General features: G+C 41.9%; 1 protein-coding gene across 2 annotated transcripts; it reads right to left on the bottom strand.

Annotated features, from left to right (window-relative positions):
• Nucleotides 1-1,010: 1,010 nt before the first annotated feature.
• ENC1 (ectodermal-neural cortex 1) lies at nucleotides 1,011-16,025 on the bottom strand. Of its 2 annotated transcripts, none has more exons than XM_063963861.1 (3): nucleotides 15,739-16,025; nucleotides 8,061-9,860; nucleotides 1,011-4,054 (listed from the first exon to the last, which is right to left on the bottom strand). In XM_063963861.1, the coding sequence occupies exon 2, from the start codon at nucleotides 9,847-9,849 to the stop codon at nucleotides 8,080-8,082; it is 1,770 nt and encodes a 589-aa protein (XP_063819931.1). In that variant the 5' UTR covers nucleotides 9,850-9,860; nucleotides 15,739-16,025; the 3' UTR covers nucleotides 1,011-4,054; nucleotides 8,061-8,079. The 2 variants fall into 2 exon arrangements, with proteins under 2 accessions (XP_063819931.1, XP_063819932.1); XM_063963862.1 differs by lacking the exon at nucleotides 15,739-16,025 and adding an exon at nucleotides 15,293-15,316.
• Between the last annotated feature and the right edge of the window lie 3,644 nt (nucleotides 16,026-19,669).

Below are 19,669 nucleotides of genomic sequence, written 5' to 3'. Positions count from 1 at the left end.
GCATGTCAGCACAGCGTGGGCTTCCTGCTGGCAGTCCCAAAGGGGGAGGAGTTCTCTCCTGAGACTGCAGCCTTGTGTAAGTAGCAGATAGAGCTTCCAATAGGAAGCCACTGCACAGTTATTTCAAACATATTCTTTGTATTTTTCATATACTTTACACAATCAAAACTCTGGTACAAACGTTAGTATGACAGGAAAGGCTCTGCCTCACCCCACCGCACGTCACTGCTGCACAGCTAATTCCTCCTCGCGGGGCCAGTCTACATGTAGAGACTGTTTCCTGCCTCTGTGCTGTGCCTGCCCTCCACCAAGGAGAGAGAGAGAGATGACACAGGACAGCGATCAGACTTATGGCGGAATGATGGGGGGCGCAGGGGAACTGCTCACTAGAGATGGTTGGAGCAGTGGCGGATTTTTAATGGGGAGGCGGCAGTCTCACAGGCCCTATGTAAAATACTCCTGATAAATGCCAGGGCCGTAGCCAGGGTGTATATATATATATATATATATATATATATATATATATATATATATATATATATATATATATATATACATACATACATACATACATATACACATACATACATACATACACACTGTGTATAACTGTTAATAGACTGTAATTTATCTTGCTTCAGGACGAATATGCTGTGCTACTGTATAATACTGCAGTTAACTGCTAATTGCCAGAGAAAACCATGTTCTCAAAATAAACCATCTAATATATCTAAAGAATTATATTACGGCAATCTAAGATCTAACCAAAAAAAAAAAAAAAAAAGATGTAGATTTATATTGATTTAGATATTAATCTGTTCCCATGGTCTTTTTGTTACGGATGTACAGTTTAGGGTTAGAACAATAAAGAGCAGGCTTTGAAGTTGAATTGGATCCATTTCAGTTAAAATCCCCAACATTTGTGATTCGATCCAAAAGTATACTATAGAGTTAGACATAAAAAGCTGGATCAAGTGAACTAAGAAAACATAGACTTAATGAAACATAGCGAAAATTCAAACAGTGCAAGTTTATTATTTTCTTACCACAAATTCACTTGAGAAAAGAGGAAATTGCAACAAAAAAGACAACAAAACAGAAAAGAAAAAAAAAAAAAAACCAGAAAGCAAAAAAACATCTGTCATTCACATAAAAAAAACTAATGGCTTTGGCAAAAAAACGAGAGATTACCATAAATAAATAAATAAATACATACATAAATAAACTTTGGATGGTGCTAATACCAAGCCGACGGGCAGACAAAGTACATAGTATTACAAAAGGACAATACCACGTATGAAACAAACTGCAAAAATGAAGGTTTGCTTTTTTTAAACTCCCGGTAGGAGCAGATTAACACTGGTCATGAACACTAAATGCAAACAAGTTTGAACAGAGGGGAGAGAGTAATGTATGACCTGAAGAGCAGGTGGCCTGTGAAAGTGACCTCCACGGCTTCTTATTTTACCCCTGTGTGTAATTAGAGTGTTCCATCTGAAGTAATGGCGATGCCTTCCCTTCCTGCTCACCTCTGACCTTTGCACCGATTTCCTTACAGTTATATTTTTACCTTTGCAGCATCGCAACAGGTTTATGAGACACAACTAACATTTCTCTGCGCTCAGTTAGTTCAGTGATCTGAGAAGGATATGGGAGAGTGGAAGAGAGACATAAGGGATTATACAGATACATTGGTCTGCACTGGCCCTTATATACAGTGAATAGTGGGTACCCAGATTGTTGCGACAAATTAAGAAGTCATATATACAGTGAAATGGTTTGAAAGCCACTCACTTGCCACCTAACCCATAATAAGCCATTACAAAGAGTGACTCTTACTGTGTGTGTCTTACGATGGATTTAGAGGCTGCAGCTGTGCTGCACATCTTGTAAGGAGTCTACAAGGCTGACGTGGAAGAGTTACATGGGCACGGATATGACAACACTGCCCACGGGATCTGGTCTTTAGGTCGACAGTAAGTAGGTCGACAATGTTTTGGTTGACCACTATTGGTTGACAGTAAGTAGGTCGACAGGGTTTCTTGGTCTACAGGGTCTTTAGGTCGACATGTCCTGGGTCGACAGGGTCTTTAGGTCGACATGTTTTTTTGTTTGTTTTTTACTTTTTCATACTTTACGATCCATGTGGACTACAATTGGGAACGGTAACCTGTGCCGAGCACAGCGGTAGCGGAGTCAGGCACCTTGCCCGAAGCATGGCGAGCCATGAGAGGGGACACGGTGCACTAATTGGGGTTCCCGCCACTGTACGGAGAAAAAGACACCAAAAAAAATTAAAAAAACTCATGTAGACCTTTTGACCTGTCGACCTAGACCTTGCCGTTCTAAAGACCCTGTCGAACTAGCATCCCTGTTGACCTACTTACTGTCAACCAATAGTGGTCAACCCAAACACTGTCAACCTTACATACCACACCCCTGCCCACTGCAGCCGATTTGCAACTTAAAAAATATTGTATCGGATGGACATGCTTTGACAATTCGGCATGTCTGGCAGATCAATATTTCTAGACTAGTCAAACGCATACACTGTACAATTTTCTGGGCAAACTGCCAATATCAGTCCAATCGCCCAGATAATTGTATAATGTATGCGCAGTATACGGCTTGATACATATTCCCTCTAAGGTGTATATTGTGTGGGTTTTCCCATAGCAACCAATCAGATTTTAGCTATTATCTGCTAGAAGGTGCTAGACAAATGATAAGTACAATCTGATAGGTTGCTATGGGCAACATCTCTACTTCTGAAAACCCGCACTTTAGTACATTTTCCCCCTAAATGTCATCTAATTCCACATTATACAGTCTGCTTACCCAACTCTCTCACTGCATGGGGCCAACAAATTAATTTAAATAGTATTATATAACTGGGTAGAGAGTTTTACTGAATAAAGTCTCCATACAGCTATCTTGACTCAAAAATAAAAAAAAATAATCAGAAAATACTATTGGCTAAAAAATAAATTATGTCCATATTAGAAGAAGTGATGCTACTGGGTTGAACCAGTTTGTACCCAATATTTCCCTGTGGACATATATGAAAAATGATGCACATAAGAGAAGTAATGTAACCCATCATATGGGAGTTCACATGCCAACTGCATTTGCTGACACCAGAGACTCTCACAAGTAAAAATATATATTTTCTCATGGCGAGTATTAGGTTTCACCCACTTAGTTGTGCTGACACAAAGATTTACGGTACAGAGAACGGGTTAAGCACAAAGACACTCAGTTTGCAATGCTGCAAACGGAAAGCTGAACACACTGCCTTGAATATCGTTGCAAGCTTTAAATATACAATTATTCAAATCAGGCCATTCACATGTCAATACAACTACAGGCATTGTATCAGCATGCAGACAGCACAGGACAACAAACAGACACTTGGGAATGTAATAAGAAAGTCATATATAAATAGGCAAATGAAATGGCAAGGGATTCTGGGTAATAATACATCCAATATTTGTTCACAGTTTGTTTTTTTTCCTTCCGGCTAAGTTACAGTTATGGTTTTTCATAATGTTAATGTTGAGAATGGATTAAACTGAGAGTTTAGAAAATGCCAGAGGCGCAGTCCATTTGTGCAGTCTTATGTCAAGCTATGTGCTGATAGATCTGGATGTGACTTGACATCTTTGCTATATGGGAGCCCCCTGGGTTTCCCCCACAGCTGGTGCCGACATTTCTGGCTCCCTTGGATTCAGATGAGAAACTCTTCCACGGAGAACGCTGTCCAGATGGATTCCAGCAATGCTGTCCATATTAAGTAGTCCGGTTTCCAAAACACAAAACCAGAAAAAAAAGGCTCCTGTTGATACATTGGATTCTGATCATAAGGGTTAATACTGATATATGAAGCACAAGAAATACACTGATACCCTCTTAGATCCAGAAAGACCATGACCCTTGTAGCCAGATTCCCCCGGCTACAGAAGGGCGAACGTTAAGAATTTCTTCAGAGTACATCAAAAGTCTTTTTGCCATCTTCATCTATGAACTGGCCTGGAATCTTCACAGCAGAGGGGTCCTGTGTGGCAAACAAAGAGAAAACAGCACAATTGTAAGTCAGTGAAGGCAGATGTGCACAAAACACACTTGTATCAAATAATAAATGTGCCACATAATAGCCACAGAATGACAGCATAGTTGTAATACAAAATCCCTCCCGCTGTGGTCCTTGGAACAGTCTACTGAACATACAAGGTGACAAACTTAGCTTTTCACAACTGAATACACATTAAAGGCTTGCATGTATCACATGGGAGAAGATTATGGGACTCAGACTTGAGAAGAGTGTATTTCAGATTCACTTTGTTAGCCACAGAATAGACATGTGATACTGTTTCACTTACAATTATGTTTCTGTAAAGTAACATGATCACCTTACATGAATTTATAGAAATCCAACCTCTCAGATTCACTTCCTCTGTGCTGTTGGGTTACTTGCTGAAATGGGGCAAAGGGGCCATTCCCAATGCTACATCACATGCCACCAATACAACTTTGGTGGCCACAAGCTGTGTGATAAGGTGCATATATGTTCCACAGAGCTTTCTGAGAAATCAGGCTCCTATGTGATCTCACCAGGGACCATAACAGTATAGAAGAAGTGGTGGAACCACCGTAATTCGGGTAAGGGAGGCCGCGATCATATTTTTTTTAGCAGGTTTGTAAAATAAAGACTAATAAGAAAATATCCACGTTGAGAAAGCCCTGTGAGGTATAAAAGCAGCACTAAAAAGTCTAGTGGTGGTATTATAACAAAAAAAGGATAACACTGTAATAGTGTAATTAGAAGACTTCTACACACTTTTTAAAACCAACTTTCTACTGCTGGTTAAAAATGCAGGTTTGTCTCATGCGTCTCCTTTCTCCTTCTTTCACATGACAGTACATAAAGCAGGGCCATCTTAACATACAGGCATACTGGGCAGATGCCCAGGCCCCCACGATTCTTTAGGCCTTTGAGCAGGGTACAGGATGGGCTAGCATGTATCTGCCTCCTGGGCTGGTGTCTCTGGAGCTACTTGGGAGGCAGGTAGAGAATGCTGCCTGGCTGCTCTGACTGTGAATTACACCCACTCAGAGTGGCCAGGCAACATTCTCTACCTGCCTCCCAGGCTGCAGTAAGACACTGAATAGCTGTTAGCTTGCTGATTGGTGGATGGCTGGATCAATCCAGTAATCAAAGTGCAACATTTTCTACCTGCCTGCAGCCAGACAGTGAATGTCTCTTAGCTTGCGGATTGGTGAATGGTTGGAGCTATGGCAACCATTCACTTTATGGAAGCAGCAGAGACTGTGTGGGACTGCAGGAGGAATAAGTTGTGATTTTGTTTATTTATTTTTTAAAGGTATTCCCATGAATGGGAGGGTAGGTACCCCAATGCATTGCTTTGCCCAGGGACTACAACGTTGTTAAGACGGTACTGACGTAAAGCACTAACAATCAGCAACGCAAGCTATGCAAATCTCAGGTCTGGAGAACATGAGGTGTCAGGCTACAAAGTGTTCTGATGAAGTATTCTGTCGGCTCCCTGTCATCTGTCCTCTCGTATAAATGCCAATGCATGGTACATAGCTATGTATAGAACCTTTAGAAACTATGTTATGCTGATTACAAAACAATGTTTCCAAGTGTTTAAAACCTCAAATCAGTTACAATGACACTAACATTTATACTGCCGGTGTATCATGAAAATCTCCTGGATAATGTCAACATTAGCCATACATCTCTATATAATTAATTGATTTAATCTTAGAGGATTTTGATGACAGTGTATGCTCATTTATGACTTTGGGCCTGGTTCAAAGATGGATGCTAACCCGATATTTTTGCAGTTAAACGATCAGCCGACTGTGCATGCATCAGAGTCGCCCTGTGCATGTGCCGCGATGGACTTTCAATGGCGGTCACAGAGAGGATTTATTTGCAAAGTGATTGACAGTCAGGGACCGTTCGGAAGTGGTAAAAGAGTGGCGTCAAAAATGCAGGCAGGTCACAGCGGTTTTGGGGACGTGTCTACACCGGCATCTGCAATACATAGTCGCAGCTGCGGTCGGCATTATCATACATATCTGATTCAGGCCTTTTAGCCATAATGCATACTTTATGTATTACATTGCATTTCGCTATATTGCTCTTAAAGCAAAACAATTGACCCACTTGCCCAGTTGTGCCAAAACCTACTGGAAGGATGGAAGTTCACCCCAAAGTTACATTATGCAAGACATAGACATACTGTATCTCCAGTAACTGCAATCAGCAGAGAAGGAGCCAGAACACATGAAATTCTCACCCTGATTCCTTCAGTTATACAGAACTAACAGAACTGGTTAGCTGGATCTCCTACTGTCTGGACACACCTGTTCCTTGAGGTCAAACAAGAGGAAGAGATAAAAGGTACTGCGTAACAACTTTAGCTGAAGGTTTAGTCATGCTGCAGACTTCTGAGTAACATAAAGGAGAGTTATGCAGAAGAGAGAGTGCACCAGGTAACCGCTACTGATACCAAGAGAATGAGACATCCCCTGTTTTATTTACACTATCTACAAGGAATCGGAAATGTGTGCGGCTGGGTGAAATGCTTAGCATACTTCTGATAACAGTTGTTTGCTCGAACAACAAAGCATGGAGAGATGCGTTTGTCACAGTGTTACTTCTCAGCAGTAATGTACAATATAGTGTGCGGTGAGCGAGGAGGGCTAGCACGGTTCTAAGGCAGTGTGGTCTCTGTGCGAAGTTGAACATGTCATTCTGAGGCTGATTCAGACTTGGGGGCAAGTAACTTTGCACCAGGGCAAAACCATGTTGCACTGTTGGTGGGATCGGGGCAAATGTAAAATGTGCAGAGATTTAGATCTCAGAGGGGTGTGCCATAACTGACATCTAAATTGCAGTGTGAAAATAAAACGCCCCAGTATTTGTGGGTTAAATGCAAAAAGCAGCCAGTACTTACCTTGTATACAAAATGTTTATATATATATATATATATATAATCTATCCACTTTACCCGGCACTCCTGTGGCTTCCCTCCGTAGTAAAAGCTGCTCCCGTGCCCTCTTAAACGAGAGTGCATCCTCCCGTACATAGAACCTCCATACAAGCGGCACTGGGAGACTTATTTAAAGTGATGAATACAGTGCTTTTATTGTAGCATTATGCTACAATAAAAGCACTGTATTCATCACTTTAAATAAGTCTCCCAGTGCCGCTTGTATGGAGGAGATAGATTATATATATATATATATATATACACACACACACACACACACACACCAAACAGAAAACCCAGCACTCTCCTAAGCAGCTTCATTCACCTTAATGCTTTAATTAATATATATATATATATATATATATATATATATATATATATATATATATATATATATATATATATATATAGGCACCCTTTACATGCAGCATATCTTGTCCAGGTGCAACGTTTTTACACTCAAATGTCATTGTTTGCAGCGTTTACATACATGTATATTCTATTGTTTGACATCCACAGAATGATCTACGTGTGCGATGATTATGGTGAATATTGGGATCAATGAACAGCATGGTTGCCTACTTTCTGTGCCTGCAGGGACATCACACCATGAATTATATCACTGTGGCTCTGCCCTAAAATGCAGCATTTCATGGCATTTTACAGCAATGGACGAAATGTGGGAGGTTTACTTACTATCCAGGGAACCCAGGAGAGCTACTCGAAATCCGTAAGCCTACCGGACCTTCCAGGAGATTTGGCAAGTACACATCAGGGTATATTCTCAATGGCTGTGCCTCGGCCATCAGGCACATATTTAGATGCCAATGTAACATGACAGCCACGATCTGACTAGCTCTCCTATAGTATCATATGTGTAGAAAAGCTCCTGTATAGCATTAATGGACACAACATATTTGGTAACAAAAAGTAAAGATAAAACTAAACCTCAATAAAGTCAAGTGACCCTAGCTGAAATAAAGAATAAAGACCTCTGTGCATGATGGTAAAAGTATCACTTTCTGCAATCAAACTTACCATGACCGTGTGTAGTGCTTTAAGACGATAGATGTTTCCATGTGCTGACAAATGCCGTTGGGATTAAGGAATAGGGTACTGTCGTTATGCTGTTCCACACATCAAGTGTTGGGTCGTAACAGTCCAATGTTTTGCACCTCTGAATTCCAAAGTAACCTCCAACTACAAACAGTTTGTTGCCAGATGCGACTGCATGGCAGCTCATTCTCTTGGCAGTCACATCCCCAGCTTTAGTCCATTGATATGTCTCACTGTTGAACTTATAGGCAGAGCAGGCTGAAAATTCTGTATCTCCTCCCATGATGAAGATCTGGGTTCCCAGGACAGCTGCCGCTGTATAGCGCCATGGCTGTGGGCAAGTGGCTGGTACACTCCATCTGTTTTCAGAAGGATCGTAGCATTGAACCTTGGGCAACTTATCATGACTGACACTAGTCCCTCCAAATGCAAATAATTTAAGCTTTGCACTGACAACGGCTGCATTGCTGACACCTTCTCGGAGGGGAGCTATCATGGTCCACTTGTTGGATGCTGGGTCATACTGTTCCACTTGTTTTAGGGACACAGATGGAGAGGCAGGAAGACAGCCAGTTGCTGCTGTGTGTCCCCCTACTACATACAAACAGTGTTTCAGTTCAGCAGACCCATGGCCAAACCGTGCAACAAGCATCGGGGCAGCCTTGGACCACTCTTCATGAAGAGTATCATAGACCCACACGTCCTTGGAAACACCATTTTCAGAGCCCCTCCCGCCAGTGATATAAACTTTACAGCCGATTGCACACGCACTGAATTCTTTACGGGGACTGGGGATGTCGGCCTTGGGTATGATTTCCTTCGCTTTCTGGTCGACGAGGTATAGCTTATCGCACATGAAAGTCTGTCCTCCCAGGAGAAACAGGGCATGGCCTGTTTTACGTGGTTTAGCACACATGCTTGTCACCACTCCATCGTTTTGTAATATCTTTAATTTGCACCTAATGGCTTCTTCTACCAGTTCCTTGCTTTTTTTCTGTTTAATGATGAGCTCCTCCATGGCCACATTCTCCATGAGGTATATGGCTGGCAGCAGGGCTAATCTCACCGTTTGGAGCAGCTCAGATAGGTAACAGTGTCGCTTATTTAGATCGTAGTTGACCCAGTTCATTGCGGACTCATACACCATCCTCTCATCTTCGGTTTCCAGTTCTTCATTGGATAAGAGCTGTATTACCATTTCTTTGGGCAGTTGAAGAAAGTCTTCAGTTTTGCAGATGGTTTGGAAGTTGGTAAGGCACATTCGCCAAGAGAGTTCATAGAGCTTAGTGCACTGGTGGGCATCAGAGAGCAGAAGCATGCCTAAACAGTTGGTCGGATAAAGGTTCTTCTCCAAGAACTCGGCACAAGCATCTCTGATGTCCTCAAACTCTAACATATCCCCGGCTTCCAAAAGAGACTCAGCATTTTCCTCATTGATAATGACTCTGGACGAATATGCATAATCCAAGAGGAGTTCTAGGACCTCCGGGTGGATAGCGCTGTGGAAGTTCACCTCATTGGCCTGGCTTTCTTTAAGGCCGCCACTAAACATGGCTTCGAAGTAGCGACTGCAAGCAGCAAGAACGGCACGATGGCAAGGGAAAGATCTGTTTCCCGCCAACAATAGGACGTCTGTGAAAAGGCATTGCTGTCGTAAAAGGTTGAGGTGAGTAAGAACATTGTCAGCATATGAAGATTTGTGGAACAAGTAGATGTTCATGGAGCCAGTGCTCGCTCTGGATTTGCGGTTCTCATGTATGCTGACTGACATTTTTTTCACTCCTGCAGGGAAACAAAACAACAGATGTATAATTAGTCAACCAGACAGGAACTGTAATGAGATAGCACATTATCCAACCTCCCTCAGTAATTCATATTTTCATTCATTTCATTTATGATACACAGAGGGTAAGCGTACACAATGGTGTCAGCTATTTCATATGCTGAACCAATGATAATGCAACCTATAAATTTGTGAGCATCTAGTAACACCCAATCAATGATGTCAATAGTTACTAGGGGAAAAAAACTGTGGGGGAGGTTTATCAAGGCTTGGAGAGGGAGAGAGAGAGAAAGAAAGTGGAGAGAGATAAAATACGAACCAATCAACTCCTAACTGTCATTTTACAGGCTGTGTCTCAAAAATAACAGGATGGAGCTGATTGGTTGGTACTTTATCTTCAGGCTTTAATAAATTGTCTTCTAAATGAGAATTAGATTATCCCACAGAATAGTGACCCCACTGTGTTTATGTGGAAACGACACTGTAATCAACACCTTTGGGGTGGCTCATCTAGCAGAAATCTGTTAAAGGATTGATTGGTTAATTCCTAGACTGCAGTGCAGAAATAAGGCATGCCATTAAGCACACCATGAACAATGAACTAAACTGGTTGGGTTCCCATAAATTAACTCTGAAACAAATAACAGCATATTTTACAATTCTAGCATTTTTACGGTTTAGCTGTCATGCTTTGTACTTTCCCCGGTGCAATACAAGCGTCACATTTTTTTTAAACAAATCATCTTCCACCAACTCGGCAGCCTTGTAAAACCAGTTCCCCAGCTTCTCTGTGATATCCTGCAGACTCACCAGAAAGCACAACCTGGTCTCCCCACACTCCTCATCTCTGACATTCATCCCAACCACTTTGCATGTCAGTATGCAAACAACACAGTCATAACAGGAAAACATATCTGATAGCTGCAGTACATGTTATAAGGGGGGTATTGGTATTCACCCCAATCAGCTATAGGTGTTGAACGGTAAAGCGCTGATCTCAGACCTGTTCAATGTTAGTCTGGACAAGAGATCTAAGGTGTCCAGGACACGATGCAGAGCAGTACTTTGAGAAAGTCCAAGCTCAGGACTGACAGGTCAGCAGCTGCACAGAACATAAGGGGTCTGGCAGGAAATACCTTTCTGCTCTTATTAGTTTACTGTCCCTAAAGTACATCTAAATAGATCATCCTCACTGGACTTCCTGCTCCTTGTACACTATAAGCAGGATAATAAATTATAATAATGTAAACTCAATGGTCATAAAAAGGTTTCTTCCAACACATCCTTTAGAAATGCTACTTCATTACTGTCATAACAAAAGGTCATCTGAGTGATAAATAGCACCTGAATATAATCACAATGTGGAGCTCATGCATAAAACAGGGGCTCTAGAGGTCCCTATTTTCTGCTGCCCAGTAAGGAATTTCTTAAATAGCCTTGGCAGTATAACTCAAGAAAGTTTTACAAAATGACTGGTTAGCACTAATCTAAAACATGCTGACTAAAGGGGGGTACACACAGAGAGATCCGTGTTTAAAATCTAAGCAATCTGAGATTGCTTAGATTTTAAGCACGGATCTGCCGTGTGTATGCCCCCCAGCGATAGCGATGTGTGGCCCCGCGCGTCGCTATTGCTGGTGCTAGATTGAGCCTGCATGCAGGCTCAATCTAGCGGGTCGCTCACTTCACCACTGTGTGAAGTGAGCGGCCCCCCGTCCGTCCGTTACCCTCGCTCAGCACATCGCGTTGTGCTGAGCGGGGAGAGAGATGTGTGCTGAGCGGTCTGTGTTAAGATCGCTCAGCACACATCTCTCCCGTCAGTACCCCCCTTAAGGGCCTAATTCAGACCTGATCGCAATCTCTAATGGGCAAAACCATGTGCACTGCAGGTGGGGCAGATGTAACATGTGCAGAGAGAGTTAGATTTGGGTGGGCTATATGGTTTCTGTGCAGGATAAATACTGGCTGATTTATTTTTACACTAAAATTTAGATTTCAGTTTGAACACACCCCACCAAATCTAACTCTCTCTGCACGTGTTACATGTGACCCATCTGCTTTGCCCATTAGAGAAAAATGCTGCTGTTGCGATCAGGTCTGAATTAAGGTGGGTACACACTAAAGAGATGTGTGCTGAGCGATCTATCACAGACCGTTCAGCACTCAGCGCGATGCGTGCTGAGCGAGAGGGGCGGGGGGCGCTCAATTCACACAGCACTGAAGTGAGCAACCTGCTAGACTGAACCTGCGTGCAGGCTCAATCTAGCACCAGTGACAGCGATACGCGGCCCTATCGCTGGGGGGCATACACATGAAAGATCCATGCTTAACTTCTCCGTGTGTACCCCCCTTTAGTCCCTTAAGGCTATAGGGAAAGGTGACCTGCCATCAGTGGCAAATACCAAATTCCTGCTATACTGTAGCACAAGCAGATCAGTGGCTGATCAGTTCCACTCAGCACAGTCCAATCCTTTTGGAAAGGTGTTGCTGAGAAATCGAGTACAACTCTGTAACCCTAGACTACCTGCAGATCTCTGGCTGTAGAACTAGAAGTTCCAACATGTCCTGCCAGTTCCACAACATATTTATAGGAACAGTTAACTACCATGGGATTAGAGGTTCAAAGGACTGAACGACAAAAAAGTTAGACGTTCAAATGGGAAACAATGAGGTTTCTTCAAATTACAAGTGTGTTTAACTAATCTAATGTGTCACTCCACCCATACAGAGCATGGACACAAGCCTTCACTATCTGAACCAATCTAGATATACTGTGCAGATCTTTGGAAAGAACAAGGAATGTGTCAGTATTTTATCTCTGTTGGCTTACAGTATATATATGCAATGCCTCTAATTTCTAATGTTCCATGCTATTCTACTTTTTTCACCATAGGCAGAAGACCCCTACATCACCTTAAATAATGGGTGATTTTGCTGGAGATAGGGTTTCTCCATATTTATCAAGCCCCAAAAAAGCTATCGCCAGTGATACCCGTTGCCAACCGCCTCCTCCAGTAATAGCCTATTTAACAAGGATTGCTGCTCACTATTGCCCGGCCAATATCACCCAGCATCACTCAGCTCCCTATTAATAAATATGATAGAACATTTGCTATTGCTCCGATATGCGGCAATAGAAAATCTCATCTACAGTACTACCAATCTTTATCAAACACCCATAGTATAGTCATAGTATATCTTTACTATCCTTCAGTAGAGGAGATAGTAAATGAGCCAACAGAAGACAGCAGGTGTCCGTTTATAAAGGTGATCTCATTACTTCTACAGTAACATGAAGGAATTAATCTTCTACAGTAACATGAAGGAATTAATCTGACGTAGGCAGAATTTATAACCATTGCACTGGGGAAGGTATGCTCCTGTGTATCTGACTTCAAGGCTTCTTTTGAAAGATTGTCAGCGACCTTCAAACAATAAATCAAACTAGTACAGGGAATTACAAAAAAAATCAGCAGCTCTCCTCATGTCAAAAGGGACTTTACAAAACAAATGTGAATTGGTACACGTAACTCGTCATTATTTAAAGAAAAAGGGCTTTCTTTCAGCACATTTGCTCTGTATAGTGTTTAATGTGTTTTTAAACTGTGGTGTGATAGAGCATATAAAGAGAAGGTATTTCATGTATTGCAGTAATCCAGTGCCCCATAGATATTGTTCTCTGGGTCACACTAGGGACCGAATAAACCAAAGTGTAATAACTGTGCACACGACCTCTCACTGAGAGTTTCTTACAGGATAAAATAACATAATGTACAAACTGGCGCAATATGAAGGACATGTTATACTGCTACCATGCATCAATGGGCCTTGGAGAATTTATGCCAAGAAATAATATAGCCAGTCAAATCTAGGTGGCAGCAGATCCTTAAAAGGACCCAAGGAAGACACCCATCTACTAACTGAAATGTCTCCCAAAGTTAGACGCAATAAGTATTTTATTTATTTAGCTATTTTTGCTGTATTGGCTACTTGTTCTTAAGACTTTAAATGTAGAATAAATCAATATGTACAACCAATCACTCAGCTTGTTATATATTATTACCATACAGAGTAGTTATTTCTAGTAAATCATCACCCAAGAATACATAATGGATTTGTCGGATACCCAGCATAGTCAATGTGCATCTGTAAGGACATGAGCCTAAGCTCATAGTGGTCAAATGCTTTTACCCTAACACAACATGACAGCTGAATGTGCAGCACGTGTAGGGAGTATTAGCTGCATCCAAACCCTGTCTATGAATGTATTACTGAGCTCTAGAGCACAGGTTCTCACACTGCCAATCATTCCCTGCACAATGATACCTGCACGGCAAGTCATTTCCAATAGATATTAGCAGCCACTAACAACACAAACAGTGCTCACGTCTACAGTCAGTGTGGCTGTGTGTCCGCCGGTATATCAGCTGCATCCCTGCGTAATAACTTGTTCTGAGGGGGTATTAGGAGATTGTCAGTTTGCATCACCCTTATGGTCTATGACCATATCAACACAATTGCTGAGAAAATGTGTGTGCTTGTCATAAGGACAATACATGAGTTATTACTGGATGGTTCAGCTTCAACTTTAACTTTGTGCTAGGACAAAACACGTTCAGAAACATGCATATCCAATAGGCAACCTATTCTTCCTCTATATCAGTGGTGCTCAATGATTTCCCACCTGGGCACCCCCTGTCAGCCCAATTCCATTATCTATACCCAAAACACTACAAAACCAACACATGTGTAATGAATGTAAATGCCAGCATTTGTTTTGGTGCAGTTACATAAAAAGCAATAAATGTGCTATAAACAAGATATAAAATAAAAACACACACACACACACACACACACACACACACACACACACAAATAGAATATATTCTAAATAAATAGTTCTCACATATTACAATTTCTAAAAAATATAACATTGACAATAAAACTATAAGTACATCTGATTTCTTTTACTGAGACAGAATAGACGCATCATTTTGTTATCAGGGACCTAATACTATGCATGGAATAACGATGTAAAGGTGCTTTCCCTGAATGTCTAATTACCCTATGTGTCTAATTACCACATGGATGTCCTGCTCTGCCATTACAGAAATATGGCCAAGTACCCCTGAACAGCACAGAGAGTACCCGTGTACATTACAGCAAGTACTCCTGTCTTCACAGCAAGTACCCCTAAACAGCACAGCCAGTACCCCTAAACAGCACAGCCAGTACCCCTAAACAGCATAGCAAGTACCCCTAAACACAGCAAGTACCCCTAAACAACACAGCAAGTACCCCTAAACAGCACAGTTAGTACCCCTGAACAGCACACAGCCAGTCTCCCTGAACAGCACAGTCAGTACCCCTGAACAGCGCAGCCAGTACCCCCTGGGGGCAGTAGCACCCAAGGTTGAGAAGCATTGCTCACTTCGCTCAGTCTGCCTGTGCAGAGCACAATGCGCGGACCATGCTGTCTAGGAGCAGACACAGTACTGGAAAGCTGAGCATGGGAACACAATATGGATTTAGGCTGAACTCACATCGGTTCTCATTCAAATATTGCTCCTCCCTGTACTGAAAGCCCACAGCCCAATCTGCATCGCTGTTATCATAACAATGGTTTATAAGCCACCTAGAAGTGCGATCATATGTGACTACTGCGACTACATAACTATTACATGTACAATACATGAGAACTTCTATGTGTTCCTGTATAGACGGTCCTGCTCTGAGTCTGCACGTGTCTGCCAGGGAGACATCAGCCCCGGGGTGGGGGATACTACGAGTACTGCAGCATACAAGTAACAAGGGGCTCAGCAAGTAAACTTATCCCACTCTCTATAGAACTATGTATATAAGGAGCCATGCGCTTACCTTCAGCTCACTGGGTATCATGTCAGTGAGGGGGTAATGCCGGGCTTGATGCAGGAGTATACAGCAACAATTGTATCTTCGTTCCAGTTTATCCAAGACTAGAGGGGACAGCTGCCCTGCAATCAGATGAGCTTCCTGGGGCACACATGGGCTGTGGTAGGAGGAGGGGGAGGTAGTAGCACACAGAGGGGTAGTAGTTTCTGCCCTGTTCTGTCTCTGAGTGCTGATGGCTCACTGCAGCCTGGTTTCATTCACATAGAGGTGTTAGGCACAAGGAGGAGCAGAGAGAGGAGGCAGGCTGGGTACACCCACAGGGCACAGCTACTCCTGCAGGAGGGGATGGGAGTATGCAAATGCACAGTCTTACTGATGGTTGCAAGGAGAGAGGCACTGAGAATGCACTGTGCACGCTGGAGATCAGCCTAAGAATACTGTGGTTTTCAAGTGTTACAATGTGTTTCTGCTGCAGCACGTGTAACATTTTACAGCACATTGTGCGGCTGATTCTACATTTCTAAGTTGCAAAGCTAAAAAAGCAAGTCATTGTGCACTAGGGTAAACCATGCTGCAATGCAATGGCTGCAAAAACATCTATTACTTATTTATCTTTTATATGTGAGATTAATACTGGCTGCTTTTGTATATAATTTGGAACAAAGGTTTGGTAGAATGATAAAGGCGCTCCTGATGAGTGAAAAAACCTGCTGCCTCCCCCTTACACCACTGGATTAATCCCAAAAATAATCCAAAAGAGAAAGAACTGGAAGGGGTGTGCGGGTGTAGGGAGTTGGCGCTGGAATGGGGATGGGGGAGTAAAGCTGATGATTCATCTGGGAAGTTATGGTTTTAAAGTGAAAAAAGGAAACTTATCTGAATGATTTTTGATCAATTCCAGGTTCCTAAAGGGAAGATGTTTTTCCTCCAGAAACAATGGGATCGTACGATGTGATGGTATGAAAAACACAAATTAAAGGTTTTTTTGAGTTGGGAATCCTCAAATGAATACAATGGGCGTTTTGTAATAATAAATATATAGATAGATTTCAGGTAAGGTGGTCATACCTCACTTACAAAAAGTGAGCGAGGTTTGAAGCATATAAAGGTTTCTTTTACATGCAAATGCTGGAATTATCAGCGAACCTGACTTACAATGAAAGATAAAGGTATAAACACATCAAGGTATCTTTGTGAGCTAAGCTGCGTACCGGTACTCACTGGAAGAAGCGTGTTCCGTCTGCACATCAAGGTATCTTTATCCATACAGCATTCTTATTTAGCCACCCATATATATAAAAAAGGGGATTTATTGGATAAAAACAAGTAAAAGGTTTACACACAGGGGGGGTGTTTGCCACGAGGAAGGGGAGCTGCCAGGCAGGGGAACCTGCAAGACCATCCAAAAACCAGTCCACACAGTCCGGTACCAATGGGGCTTAAAAGTGAATCAAGAAGGTCGTACCTTTCCCCTGCCGTGCAGGTGGCAGTCCAAGTGGGCAAGAATCCTCCTCCCAGCCAACGCGTTTCGAGATAACTCTCTTTGTCAAGGCTGGTAGTCCATTCCAAATGATGCATATTTATAGTGAATAGACGAGTGTCCTCCAAAAACGTCACTTCCGGTCCCGGAACTGACCGGAAGTTGAAGTCCGTTATGAGAAGCTATCTTTCAACTATATTACAGTGTCCTAAAAGTTGATGCCACGGTCTCTTAGCCTGTACTGTCTTCATTCTGTTGAAATGGTGATGGTGGGAGAGTCAGAATGCACAGTATTGAAATATTTACGATCGCGACCGGAAGTGGCCGCCGAGCATTATGGGAAATGTAGTTCAAGGCGGTACATGGAAGTTCCGTCGGCGGCTTAGAGTGTGCCGCAGCCGGAAGTTGTCCCCCAGCTTAGTAGAGGATGCAGCTGTAATTCACAGGAAGGCTTTTGACCAGAAATGACCGTCGAGGCTTATGGGAGATGTAGTCTCATAGCAGGTTCTTTTGTTCGGTGCTGTGAATGAGTTCCTTGTAAACTGGAAGAAAAAGAGATTCTCTGTGTCTTTTGTTCAAATGATCTTCTTAAAATAACAATAAATAGAACTGTAGAAACAAAAGGCATGCGTCATAAAAGAACAAAAAGCATGAAATACTGACAAAAAGGTGACATATTGTGCCCAAATTAAAATCTTAACCTCGGAAGATGTTTTTATAGGGTTGATAATTGGGTTTAAAGAAACCATTTGAGTTCGAAATCATGGTTAAGTCCCTGTGGACTTAACGTCTTTAATTCAAAGATACTGCGCATTTCTGTTTGTGCCAACTTCTTTTCTATATTTCTGTCTTTCCATGTTGCTTTCACATGTTTTAAGCCTACAAATCTCTTTATATGACTTGTGGAGCAACTATGAACATTTTTAAAATGATTGGAGAGATGATGCGTAGTGAGTCCTTTTTTTATATTTCTTAAGTGTTCCGATATTCGCGTTTTTAACGGTCTTGAAGTTCTTCCCACATAAGCGAGACCACAGGAACATTCCACTAGGTGGATTACGTTGGATGTGTTGCAAGTGATAAAATCTCTGATCTTAATTTTATTGTTATTGATCTGTATTTCTGTGTGTTTGCTGGTAATGTCACTGATGTTTCTGCAACCCATGCACATCCCACATCTATAGAACCCCTTACTGCGTACAAGATTCTTGGTGAGCATAGGTAGTGCGCTTCTAACCAGTTGATTTTTAAGGTTTTTGGATTTGCGGTATATGAAGGTTGGTTTTTTAGGGATAATTTCCTTCAGTATTGGATCGCGTTGTAGTAAGTGCCAGTTTTTACGGATGATGCGTTCTACCTGTGAATGTTGGGCATCAAATTGGGTAATGAATGACCATTGGAGACCATCTTTAGTATCGATGGAGGGGGTTTTCAGAGTTAAAAGAGTATCTCTATCCTTATTCTTGGTTTCTTCCATGATGTGGTCGAGAATTTCTTCTTTATACCCTTTGTCCATAAAATCTGATTTCATCTGTTCCATTTGTTCTTTGCAGATCTCTTTCTGGCTGCAGTTTCATCGAATTCTCAGGAATTGGCTTTTGGGAACTCCCTTCAGCCAGAGATGGTGATGTTGGCTATCAGTGGGTATATAGGTATTACAGTCAGTAGGTTTTTTGAAAGTTTTAGTCTGGATGGTTTCACTTTTGATATAGATGGTCAGATCAAGAAAATTGATCTGTTCCTGACTGTGAATTAGTGAGAAGTGTAGATTATCCAGTATCTTTAAGATAGGATTGAGTCTGGATAACAAAAGGCTGGAGGAGAGAGTCTATGAATGCAGAAAGGTTGGAAGTTAAACAATTGGTCCCGGCAATAATTGGTCTGCCGGGGGGATGGGTTACACTTTTATGGACTTTAGGAAGTATATATATGGTGGGGGTAAGAGCATCTGAGATATTAACATAATCAAATTCATTTTTCGTAATTCCCCCACTTTCCAGATGTTTCTGTAAGAGATGTTGAAAGTTTTCTGTGATTCCCTTGGATGGATCGTTCTTCAATTTCTTATATGTCTTCACATCTTCTAACTGTCTATAGACTTCTTTGATATCATTTTCCTTATTGAGGATGGCAATCCCACATCCCTTGTCACATGGATTTATGATGATTTGATCGTCCTCTGCAAGATTCTGTAATATTTCTTTTTCTTTTTTGGTCAAGTTAGATCTGGTTTTGGGTTTTTTAAGGTGTTCTATTTCTTCCAGGACGACCTTGGAGAAGGTTTCCACAAAGTGGCCTTTAATATAGGTGGGATAGAAGACGGATTTTTTTCTTATTTTTTTTTTCTCTTCATGGACTTCCTGGTCGGTGTGTTCTTCGCTGGTGGTTTGATGACCAGTTTCTTTCACAGCAAAGAATTTTCGCAATGTTATTTTTCTAATGAACTTCTGGAAAGGT

Source organism: Pseudophryne corroboree, chromosome 1, assembly GCF_028390025.1.
Source record: "Pseudophryne corroboree isolate aPseCor3 chromosome 1, aPseCor3.hap2, whole genome shotgun sequence".
Classification (NCBI taxonomy): domain Eukaryota; kingdom Metazoa; phylum Chordata; class Amphibia; order Anura; family Myobatrachidae; genus Pseudophryne; species Pseudophryne corroboree.
The sequence above is the reverse complement of the archived record's forward strand: the minus strand, read 5'-3'. Positions and strand labels throughout refer to the sequence as shown.

Coding starts and splice junctions, on each gene's coding strand:
- ENC1 (XM_063963861.1), bottom strand. CDS start 9,849: ATGTCAGTCAGCATACATGAGAACCGCAAATCCAGAGCGAGCACTGGC.